Consider the following 12,714-nt stretch of genomic DNA (forward strand, 5'->3'; position numbering starts at 1 on the left):
TGCCGTGACGCCATTTTCAGTCCAGTGACCCCACTCAATTTGGTTAAGGATTTATAAAGCTTCCGTTGACCCTGAAACTCAGCAATACGTGAATAAATTAAGAGGGCGTCCAAACCCTTCGAGGGGGCTGGCATGTGGTAGATGCCTGAGTATTATTCATGCGTTCATTGTTGTCTAATTGTCTGCGAATTCCACAGTCTGTGGCTTGGAAGCAAGCTAGTGGATGGGTTGGGGGTCAGCCAGACATTCTTGAATGTGTTTTTGTAAGTAGAGAAGCAAAGTAAGATTTTTATGTTTAATGTGACCAAGCAAGAACGTTTCATTTATGTAGCAAGGCTGCGCCGCATTCATTGTTAAATAAAGCCACGCAGACAAATAAATAGTTTTAAAGCAAGATCAGGACCAATTTTAGGTTCACACATAGTTCAAAAGAATAAAATGAAAAATATCTGAACTCTCAGAATAAAATGGGAGCAGGAGTCTGGACTCATTTGCTTCCCAGGCTGGATATCAACCAGTAGCCCTTTTGCAGATTTTTGTACCCCTGTTACCTTTGAGTATGTGTACTGGGTTTGCTGCGACTGCTTGTTGTACCCTCCTTTGCCAGTCCTTTAGCATGGTCCGGAAGACCCTTTATTTATACATACATCTTATCGGGTGCACACCTTAACTAGGAGCAGTATTGCAGGCCCAGATTGAGCTGTGCTGTCAAGGACTGGTTGCTGAGAAGGTCTGTCAAGTTTCATTATCATAAACTTTATTCGACAGTTAAGTCATAAAAGTACAAACATTAAAAAACATTCATCAAAATTCAATCCAATCTAAAAACATACATTTTAAGACCGATTATATAAATATCTAAGATACAATTCGTTGACAACTATCAAATACTTTAATACATTTTCTAAAGATAAAATCATTTGTGAGGTTAAAAAACATTACTACCACATTGTGACAATTCATTTCGTATAATGGGTTGTAATTCAAAAAAACTACTAGGAATCTGTCAAGTTTCATTTCTGACTGTCCGAGGAAAGGGTGATGCCTCCCAGTAGCCGTGTTACCATCCTGTGCTTTGATGTAAGTGTGTAAGTTGTCAAGTGACTACTTAAGAGAGTCCCAGTTAGGAGGAAAAACCTCAAAGGGCAAAAAAACACCTTGACATTCTTGTAGTTCATGATTGAAGTTTAATGCAAATGTAAATTGCAAGTCTCCAATCTCTCCTTTACATTAGGGAGCGGAAAGAACCAAGCAGACACATCCGGCAGGAAATCCACAAGAAAATTCTAACACTAAGGAGAGGCAATGAGGGACAAAAATAGTAGCAAGAAGACAATAAACTTGATGAAAAATAAGGGAACAAACATTTTATGAGACATCCATCACTCTTAAACACCTCTTTCTGTATGATTTGAACAGAAACAGACATCCCAACAAAAGTCTCAAATTCATCTTAGATTGGGAACTTCAGGCAGAGTTCCCAGAATAGGCTATCATCTTGAAAAGAGAAGTTCATAAGGTTTTCCCATACTCCTTTCTTGTAATTCATGGCTTCGGCCGAACAGATAAGCTGCAATCTAACATTGTTGCATATCCTGATTGCGGGACACCCCTTAGATCGAATGTGACCATGGAAACTCCAGCGTAGTCAAGGCCGAAAGTACACCCAGGCACAGGCTGAGTGTGGTGTCCGACGACATGCTGCCTCCGGTGCAGGACATGCACTATCTTTCTCTTGATACTTGCGAGTTCTGGTAAGGCCTAGGCTTTGATGAAACATGTTGCTACACACTCTACCCCAGCCCACCTTCAGCTGTACGTCAGCATGCCACTTCAGTTGCACTAGAACCTCTTCTCGAGTCCACCTTCAGCAACCTGCCGATTCTCAAATTTCAAAAGGAGCCTGAGCTTTGTTTCCAACCCACTGTGCCCCAGTACACCATTAATGGCCACTTTCATTTGAGCCTCAAACATGTTTCTTGTACCTTTTTTACATGGGCCATCATCTCCTTCAGATATCCATTGCATTTGAACCCCAGTCTTCTTCAGAGGCTACCAGCCACAGGACATCAATTTCTTAGGCTGCACTCTTTAACTGCGATGTCAATCATTTGAACATCAGCTTATTTTATGCATTCACCTTCCCTTGAACCTAAGCTTTCATCGAGTAATAGCCTTCACCTGGATCTCCCATGTACGAGGAGTGCCTTATAAAATTCTTACCTATCCTTTTACTCTCTTCAAGTTAAGCTCACCCCCCACTAAGTTCCCACCTTCACTTGGAGCTGACCTTACTGTAGTGTCCATCTTTGCTGGGGATGAATTATGTTCTGTTACCAGCATGCATCTTAATTGGAGAAAGTGACTTGCAGTTTTGAGCCAGCACACTTGTTGAACACACTCTTTTATAACTACACCTGCTACCCTGCCTTTGCCTAGTCAAATCTCTGACTGAGCTCCAAGAAAAGCTGAACATTATGGTGCCAATCAGTTCAAGTTCTCTTTCTCCCTTTTCTTATATTCTGGCCACTCCAGTGTTTCAATTCCTCCTCCATGTTCTTTATCCAGCTGTTGGTATGCTCTTCATCCTTTGACCGCATAAGGTTTGTGTGAGAAGTGACTCAAGAAGTGGACGCAGCTCAGCTCATCTTTGTTTTGTGCACCTCAGTGGTGGTTGACTCAAGACCAGGGGTCTTCAAAGACCTGAAATGCAGAGACTACTTCGGTATTGGAGTTTGGAAACCTGTAAAATGATACATTATATGGTGTTATGCACATAGTTTGACAGACTGTTAGAACCTAATAGTGATAAGTGTTGGTGAAGGACAGTGAGCTAAACAAGGAGTCTGCGGAGAACCCGCAGGGTTGGAGTGGCTCACGGTTTGAGCAGGAGCGGTGTTTTTAGATACTTCCTAAAATGTGTCCAAGCTGGGGCAAATCCTATTTAAAGTTATGTAATCGCTTTTGTATTGTGCTCTTCTACACTAAAGGATGTCTCTTAGTGAATTTTCAAGTCGCAAAGAAAACAAAATAGGCCACCATTATTGATTGCAAAGAAGTCTTTCCTAAGCTGCAAGTAGTAGTTTTACAAAGAGATGTGGATTTGCAGGGGCTCCTGAGAGTAGACACCTGCACGCAAAAATCCCAAAGCCGGACAATTCCAGACGTGGCAAGACAGGGTGACATGGTCCCTGGAACTGCTGCGTCTTGGATCTTAGTGGAGAGGCTTTTTATTTCACTCATGTATCTTTCAGGAATGCTGGTCCACAGGCAAGGAAGGCTTTATGTACAATACCCTCTGGGGATCCTTGTTGCCCTTCTTATGCTGCGCTCAGGTGCTTGTGGATCAGTAAAGGTGGGACAGCTCACCGTTTCTGAGTAGTTGGTTATAGAAAATGCATTGCTGAGTGTTGTGTCCTTGCATGAACCCTGTTTAACATTGTTGTGAGTGACCTTCCTTCAATCCTTATTCCAGTGGTGCATACATTCAGGTTGGGTCTTTGGAAGCTAGCCTCCAGAGAACATCAAAACTACATTTAACACCAGGGGACCCCTACGTTCAACTAAATTTATTAAAGGAGTATATGCAAAACAATATTTTTTTTATACACACCACCAAACAAAAATGATGGTCTTTGTACAGCGCTTTGTCTTCTACAAGATTCTTGCTTTATAAATTCATAAATTAATTAATCAATATATTTGGGGGGGAAATGGAAATGTAGGACAGTTACTGGGTATTAAAATGGCAAACATTTACCCTTTTTTAAATATCTAGCCCACTATATATGTGAGACTGGTAGATGGGAAGTCTATCGTATCCCTATGTAATGTAAAGATACTTGAGCTGTGAAATTTCTTTCCAAGTTATTTTACATGTGTATTTTCGACGGACCCATTACATTTATCGCGTCAATCTGGTGAGGGATACCAGGAGCAAATACAGGCCACAATGAAAGGAGATGTGGACGAGAGTTTTGTTCCTCTGACCTGGGACTTCTTTAAGGGCTACTATTTGGGCAGTGGGAATGCTTCCTTTGTCCTTTCATATTATTATCTTGCTTTACCTGTTCTTAAGAGTAATTGTACCTTAGCCAGTCATGCTTTCCTGGGGAAAGAAAAATGGTTTTCCAACAGGATTAGTTACTTTATTGATTACTAAATTTGAGTTAACTCTACAAAAATATTGTTGATTTATTGAAATGATTTGTTGACCTTCCTAGTTGACATCAATAGAATATTGTGTAGGTCCTGGTAATTTGAAGAAAGACAATCTTAATGCACCAAGTGTCTCCATACAACCAATTACTTATGTTATTTTAGAGTAAATATATGTAGCTGACCATGCAGAAAAGACAGATCTGTTTGTTAACCCAATGTTTTCTTCTCTCCTTCTTCGTCTCCGACAGCACGATGGACAACCCTACTGCCACAAGCCTTGCTATGGCATTCTCTTTGGACCAAAGGGTGAGATATTTTGCATTATCACTCTTACTCCTCTTGCTTCTTCCTTTGAGCTAGTTCTGAAGTGACATTCAGAGCTTTCCTAATAGTTCCCTGCCTTTAAAATGATCATAAGGTTGTTAACATTAAGTTATCTCTCAGGACAGATAATCACATGTCAGGCAAAAATTCAAACTGTGCACATTTGCTAAGCCTGGGGTGTGTATTCATCCATATCTCCATTACCTTTTCAGAGACAGTAACTTCTTTGCAAATACCTATCGGGGCATATCAGCAAGGGCCAGCGATAAAATTATCGCTGCTTTAGCATCCGTTTTCAGACGAAAAGTGGCGATAATTTTATTGCACTATCAGCATGGACCCGCTAACGCGTGTTTCCATGCCTCAACGCCATTTACCTTAACGTCCAGCTTTGCATCTCTAATGAGATGCAAAGTGGGCGTTCCTCCCCAAAATAACAGGAGAAATTTCACTAACCAACATTTCTCCAATGATCAAGCTGCACGCTAACATGCATAGCGTTAAGAAAAGTAGCGCTAACCGCGGTTATCGCTACTTTCCTTATGCCTGCTTTTAGTCTTACTTAGCCATGATATCCAATGGAAGGTGGATATCATGGCTGAATCTGCCCTGCCCTATGATCAAGCTATCACCAAACGTTGTGCGATTATCGCTGGATTGCCAACGATAATCCCACATTTTGCAACTTGCGCCTGGAATTTTATCGCTGTTGAGATAAGCGTTGCTGATAGCACGCTATCTCAGCGATAAAGCTGAGCGTTAGCCGGCGATATTTATCCTCGCGCTAAGCGCGCTGAGCAATAATTATCGCCGGCCCTTGCTGACATGCCTCCTATTTTTCTTAAAGGCTGGGCTGCCTCTGCATTCACTTGCTAAAGAATTTAGGGTGCCCCTAATTATTTTGTTTTTAGAATGAGCCTTTGTGTACAAAACATCCATAGGACGGTTCTGACACATTAACACGGTTTTATAGACTGCTTTTGAAGCACCTTTTTGTGAATGGGATTTGTTTGGAGGCTGGTGAGCCTGAAGAATTAACTAGAGTTATCAGCTCAAAGTTAGAGCCTGATTTTGACTTTGGCAGATGGTGTTAATACCGTTCCATGGCGGCGTACTTTATTTCCACCATAGCGAAAGTACTCAGCCCTCCAAATTGACAGATGTCCACTGGCCCAGCGGACATCTCTTGCATTTACAGGAACCGCCACCATGGCATTTCTTGTAAATGCACTGAATGTGTGCCATATGGCTCGTCAGCATGATGGTGCCACACTGCACACTTTCATTTTTTCATTTTCAATTTTCACAGTTTCGATTTTCAAAAGCAAAATCCCAAATACGGACTTTGTTTGTAAAAATAAAAAAGCAATGACGCTGTCCTCCAGATGGCGTGGGGGTTATATAAGTTTTTACCTATACATAATAGCACGTTTTAGGTGGTAGTTTGTATAGGTAAAAACTGGCCAAGTGTCTGTTTATATAAAATCAGGTGGACAGAGACATGGCCAAACCATCTACGACCCTTAGTCTGTTGGGCCATCGAAGGGATGCTAGTCGGCGGAGAAGGAGCAGTTTCTGCCATCTACATACTGAAGGTCCGCTCGCCTGAAAATCAGAGTGGGCGGACCTCCAGTTTGATGAAGAGGGTATTCCATCACCTTTGTGACAGAGTACCTTCTCTGCCAAACTCCAAATCGAACCCTTAGTCCTTAGGAATGCCTCTTAAGTATACGTGGAGGTTTACACAATCAGAAGTGGTCCTTCAGGTCCCATATTTCTCCTTGTCCTTGGAGGTGCTTGTCTTTCTTGGATTTGGTTTCTGAAAGTACCAAGCCTTACTCCGAAGCAAGAACTCCCAAAACAAAAAAACACTGCCAAAATTCTCAAAGGTGAAAAATATTCAGATATCAAGATGACATTAAGAGCATAAAGGGATCTAGGCATGTGTTTTGATACCCATCTACCTCTCAGGAGGCATTGCTCACCCATTAGCAGCCAGTGTTGCCCCTCAGACTTACCTAGGTAGCCTGCTTGCACATCTTGGGGAGTAGTATTCAGGCCTGTGAGCCCAGTGTGGCTCCTAGATGGCAGTGGCAGTACCTCAAGAGTCTTCTTAAACTCTTTTTTGTCTCATGGTCCGAAGTCACTTCACCATGCCGATTGCCAACAGCAAGTTCTCTCATAATGTTTCTGTTGTGAATTCATCAGACCCCTTACCCAAAAAAAGGTCTTAGTACTTTTCTTAATATTCACGTTTTCCTTTTCTTCAAATAAATTAATGACAGCACTTGCTTCGAAAATGAAACTGTCAAATGGATTTTATAGGTCAACCATCACCTTAATCTTTGTATTTTCTGATTTCTAATGATTTTCCTGAAAGAAAACTGTAATTAATAGTATTACTATAGTCTCTGTTTATCAATATACGTGGATTCTATTAGAAATTCATATTTTGAAGAGAAATCTGATTGAACTGGCTATTTAGGGATTATTTTAGAAGTATAGAGAAAAGCTAAATATCCTTCTAATGTAGACTTTTCAGCCTCTAGTACCCTGAGGCCGGTGTTTTTGGAATTGCTCATCCTCAAGAATTAGCTTTGTGTTGCGGTTGTAAGAGCCCATAATTATGACAAATCACTCATCATTGGCAGAACAGGAAAACACTGGTCATACTCATAAATTGTGGATCTGATAGAGCTCTTCTCCTCTCTGTGCCCCTACAGGAGTAAACACTGGATCCGTTGGAAGTTACATCTACGACAAGGAGCCGGACACCAAGGCCCAGCCGTAGGAAGAGAATTTGCGTCCTTTTCATCCAAAGGCAATAGAGGGACTCCAACACCTTCGCCTACGAGATTATCTGTCTGTACCTTTCACTACACTGCAGCCTGTAGAAGTATTGTAGATGTCCATGGCTTCTTTGCGGCAGAAGAAAAGTTGGAATCCTTTGGATCGTAATAGCTTATTCAACGAGGCCAAAAGTTAAAAAGAAAAAAGTAGCTGTCACTTAGCTTTCTTATTGTATTGTGTAAGGATTGGATTCGTGTACAACTATTGTGCTTGCTGGATGTCTCCGGTGTGAAGCGACAAGGAACTCTTATTATTGTCAACTGAATTCAAATCAGAAGTTGTAAAACATCAGTGGAAACCTAAGATCCACTTTCAATGTAAATGAGAAGGTGCTTAAGTAATTCAATGTCACTTCAAGTCTTCTGGTGTTAATACAGGTCATTTACAGAGAGTTGCTATTACTAAGTTTCCTAGGTGAAGTATTTCACAGGGCTCAAAGTTTAAAAACTTTCATTGATCAAAATGTTGTTTTTGCAGATGGGTGGGAAGACACTCGTTTTGTTGTGATCTAGTTCAGAATTAGGACTTGGATGCTCCTAACTTGGCAGGGTAGATACCCCGGGGACCTCAGATCAAGGTGGGCTTTGTTTGGTATTGGCTCGGCTCCTGGATTCTCAAGGAATTGCAAATTGGGACTCTCACAAAGGCCTTTGCATAATTCACATGGTCTTCAGTAAAAGGGAGGGCACCTCTTAGACAATTCTGACTTCCTTGAGCTGCAGTCAGCTGAAGGTAGTGGCTACGTCAATTGTATTAGCAGCTTGTTGACTACTCCTCAATTATTGAAATGTCCTGCCTTGCCAATCAATTCATCTAGTTATCCATATTACTTTGTATTGGACATAATGTGCCCCTAGCTCATACAAGAGTATATTACAGTTGGCGCTCATTGAAATGTTTCAGGTAAATATGCCAGTTAGTGAAATCATTCCAGTGATAGTAAAATGTTTGTTAAAATATATCTTTAGGAATAGACACCTACAGATATATTCTATTTCTATATCTCTAGATTAAGCACTGATTTAAAAAAAGATGGCAATCTGAAGGATGAAAACATATTTATTAAAGCCATCATTTCCTTGAACAAATACAGAAAAAAGACTATAATGGCTATTTTTGACTTAGCATTCCCACAATTAGGCAAAATATAAAGTTCGTGCATGTTAGAAGTGTTTTCACTGAAATATAAAACTCTAGTAGTAAACAGGCATTTTAATTATTTATATGGTATGTAAAGTAATATTTTATAGAGTGCACAGACTCCTGTGAGCCTCTGAAAGGCCTTTGCCATTGTAGTCTTTCTTCTGTTTCTTTTGGATGAAGTTTGTCAATTACTTGGAGCCTAGCGAGGCGTTTTTTTTTCTTGCTGCAAGGTCCTTACATAGAGTCTTCACATCGTAAACATGTTTAATATATATTTTTTTCTGTATTGTATTCTCTACACAGTGATTTACTTAGTGTTCTTGGCTGCAATCTGGATTGAAATGTACTTACTGTGTAGCCTATTTAATGTTCAGCTCGCCACAGAAGAATTGGCGGTTTCATGATTGATTTGAGTTGGTTCTTGCTAGGCACATACTTTTCTGCACCACTGCTTGCAGCACAATGGTGTGCTTGAACCATGATTTATGTTATGAATGTACAGTATTGCTTTTATTGTATTATGGGAGACTCCTGCTGCAAACATTATGCTGACTTTGATTTACCCTGCAGAGAGAACTGTATGACACACCCATGTCATGACACAGAGGCTAAGCAAGACCTTTCAGGGATTCTAGAAAGCTCTGGATTTTTTTGTACTGGGGCCACCATATATACCACCAACCATGTATCTCTCACACACACGCACACACACTCGCTCTCTCCGTCCTTCACTGCTTCTCTCTTTCATACTCTCTCTGAGTTGTGTTCTCTGTCGCTCCCTTTTTCACGTGCGTGCACAGGCCACTTTCCATCCCCTATCCATCTTAAGCAAAGAAATTTGCCACTATTGTAAACTTTATAGGCAACAAGACTGTTGGAAGGCATTCGTTTAACCTGATGGTTGAGCGGTGCACACTGTTGTCGTGTCACAATGTCACTGGTGTTATTGCATCTACAAGAAGGTACTCTTGCGTTTTTCCTACCAGTGCGCTTCAGCGCAGCGCCGAAACGTGTTATTTGACAATCCGATACTGCAAACTTTGATGAATTTCCATGGCTGCTATTAAATGACTGTTGGTATGCAACACAGGGACATGGCCCATACAAGGGGTCCTCTGGCAGACGGGTGCGCATTCTACCACCAGGCACAGTGGTTTCGGAAAAAACCAAATGATTTCTAGTTAGGTTTTTTTAGCAAATTGTTTTAGAAAAATACTTTACCTGCTGCAGAGCCTACTTATTAAAAATCTAGATAAGTAACCATGATTAAAAGATTGAGCATGTTTGAAAAATAAACATTTTCAAGCAAGGCATTTTATTCAGAACCATCCCAACTAACAGTGGTCTGGATTTGCCACTTGGTGATTTGAATCCAGCGTTTCTACATTAGCCCGTATAGAAATCAGCATGGTAGGGACATCTTAAGCCTTCCTTGGATGCATGCCAGTTGTGATGTCAGTGGCCAATCCCCTGATCAACCTCCCACTGTGACCACTGTCTCCACCTGCAGTAATCTGCACGCTATAGCACCTTTCCATACAAAAATTTGCCAATCACCTATCCCTAGGAATCCCCACCCTCTTCACATTTGCTTCCAACCACAAGTGATCCTCGCTCAGGAGCCCCAATAGTTAGGTGACCAGCCCACAGTCCTGAGGCAGGACCTTTCCAGCCATACCCTTCCCATGCCCCATCCTTTTCTTGTTCCCACCAAACCAGCCTCTAATGCCTTTTTCAGGCATACAGTGATTTAAATGTAATTTGACCAATTAGATGGAATCTGTTAGGTGAACAACCTTGAACATTAACATAAAAAGTAACACGAGTGCACTCACCAGTCCGCCTTTTAAGTGTAGGCCTCTGTAAAGCATTCGATTAACACAGGAGTGCAGCCGCCTTTTTCTGTGTTCTTTTGCATTTGTGTTTTTTGAATGTTGTGTTACACCTAGTATTATCTCATAATTGAAGACGCAAAAAAGTGCATAACGCACTGATAACTATCTTTAGGCACAATACTGACAGATCAAAATAGATAGGAGTAAAGGTAAAGGGAATCCATAGGCCTAAAGGTTAAAAAGGGACCATTACTTTATTAAAAAGTAGAAGCAGTCACACTAGAACGAGTGACTGCCTTTGAGGTTAGCATGGTGAACAAATTTGAGCATGGGAACCAATTGACCGGTATAAATGGCTTTCAGCAACCTCCCCCACCCTCTTTCTCCCTTTTATGTAGATCATCCTGAGATGAGGACCCAGAAGCTTCTGCTTTCCTTCTAGTACCTCTGCCCCAAATATTTCCCAGCATCCCAGTTTTAGTTTGGTCATCTTTGCCCTCAATGGCGCTGGAGAAGCAGCTTTGATGAGAGAGCTGGGAAGGTGATGGGTAGAGATTTAAAGGAAAATGTCGGTGGAGGTTGCAGAAGAATACCTCCACCTCACTGAGATTACACATGCAGGAAAAAAAGGTGTAATGTTGGGGGGAGGGGTAATTTTTAGTTGCCAGTGTTCCTGGCCATTTGCATCTTAAAAACAGACCCCCTCTCTGTTGCATGGATTTGGCATTATGTTCTCTCTGCTGGTAAAAAAAAAAAAATGTACACATCACTTGGGGTCTGGATTGCACAGGCCTGGACTCTTGCCCAGTGCTTGATTTACAGATTTCACTGTATTTGGTAAACTATTTTGGGTAATGAGAGTGCACACAACGGCTTTCTGATATGTCTGCCTGCTTCAGAAGTAAAGATGAACGTTTTTTATTGTGATTATTGGCGATTATTTATAACGTGTCATTTGCATTGAGAAATGAAACCAAAGTAAAATGCGATGCCTACAATTCACAGTATTGGTTTTTCAAGTTTCTGACCGCGCTGGACACTGAAAAAAGGAATATAAATGCTATTTGAAATCCGACACAGGGCACCAGTGGTTAAGCCTCCAGTAAGTGTCCTTCCTATGAAAAAATGACTGAATTTCCCCTTTCAGCTCCCTGCGCTGCCAATTCAACGTTTCATTGCCGGCAAATTTCATACAAAATGTATTTCTTTTGAAGGTATGCCACAGTATTACTGCTGAGAACATGTGGGTAAAGTTGGGAAATAAGATTAAAACTCCACTGGGTCCGTGTTACTTCCAGACTTTGCTTCTCAGCTTTCTTGTCTGTTAGTTGTCTGAATAAAGTGGATTTTGGCTGAAGCGTATGGGTGTTTGCGTTAAGGAGTGTGTTTGCATGTGGGATGTAGGCAACAAAGACTAAAGGAAGGGCGTCTCCGGCCTGGATGAGTTCACTGAGAGAGAAGCCATGAGCACTTAAATGACACTTTATATTTTTGTTCTTTACAACAAAATATGTTTCCTACGTTCAGGAAGCAGCCTGCAGTTATGGCTTCCACGTGCGTAAATAAAACAAACACTGTCAAAGCTAAGTTTGTTGTTTGTGAAGTTCACATTGTGGCGGCATACATGCTCACACACCAACACAACTTCAGATAATTATGTTCACAAAGCCCAACAAACATATGGTGCCCCTGTGCACACAGACAAACTGACTTACAGGCCACACGTCACGCAGAGCAGGGGGTTGTGTGTGTCTGCAGAGCTCAGGGGGATGTGCAGCAAGAGACACATGACAGTGTCCACCAGGGGAACTCCAGTGAAGCAACCCAGGGGGGAGTGAATGACATACCACGGTAGCACTGGCTGCTATGCATTATGGGATGCACAGGTTAGGAACATAGTGCTGTGCACATAATGGGACGGTGGCTCGTGCACAAAGAGGGAACATGCTGATGTGTGGCTTGTCACTTGTAACATCTTGAGTCACTCCTGTCCTTTTGGTTAGCAGCATGGAGCACGCCGGGGCTGTTACCAAGGTCAAAGGAAACCCTGAAGTTCAAGGGGGAGATTTGCAAGCCCCTTGCACCTCCTTGCGCCGCCATTGCGTCACTTTCTTTGACGCAACAGCGGTGCAAATAATACAGCCAATTTACAACGTGACTCATCTAGGGAGATGCGCCACGTTGTAAAGCTCTGCGTCACATTATACCTGCATCAAGTATAATGTATGTAGAGTGGGCGTTCCCACGCAGGAAATCCTCATAAAAGTGGCGCAGTAAAATCTATAAGATTTCACTGCACCACTTCTAGGATGCCACTGCGTCAAAACCTTACGCCTTCTTGATGCAGGCGTAAGGAGTGATGCAGTACAATGAGTCAATGCATTGCTGGAGTTGTGTTGTG

At 41.7% G+C, this 12,714-nt stretch overlaps 1 protein-coding gene across 1 annotated transcript in view; it reads left to right on the forward strand.

Moving 5' to 3' along the window:
• Positions 1 to 11,604, forward strand: part of CRIP2 (cysteine rich protein 2) — a 295,696-nt gene extending 284,092 nt beyond the window's left edge. Inside the window, exons 7-8 of the mRNA XM_078659569.1 lie at positions 4,410 to 4,467; positions 7,209 to 11,604. Of these exons, the coding sequence (XP_078515695.1) occupies positions 4,410 to 4,467; positions 7,209 to 7,276 (126 nt within the window). The 3' untranslated portion in view covers positions 7,277 to 11,604. The remainder of the gene's footprint in view (positions 1 to 4,409; positions 4,468 to 7,208) is intronic.
• Positions 11,605 to 12,714: the final 1,110 nt, after the last annotated feature.

Source organism: Lissotriton helveticus, chromosome 9 (assembly GCF_964261635.1).
Source record: "Lissotriton helveticus chromosome 9, aLisHel1.1, whole genome shotgun sequence".
NCBI lineage: Eukaryota > Metazoa > Chordata > Amphibia > Caudata > Salamandridae > Lissotriton > Lissotriton helveticus.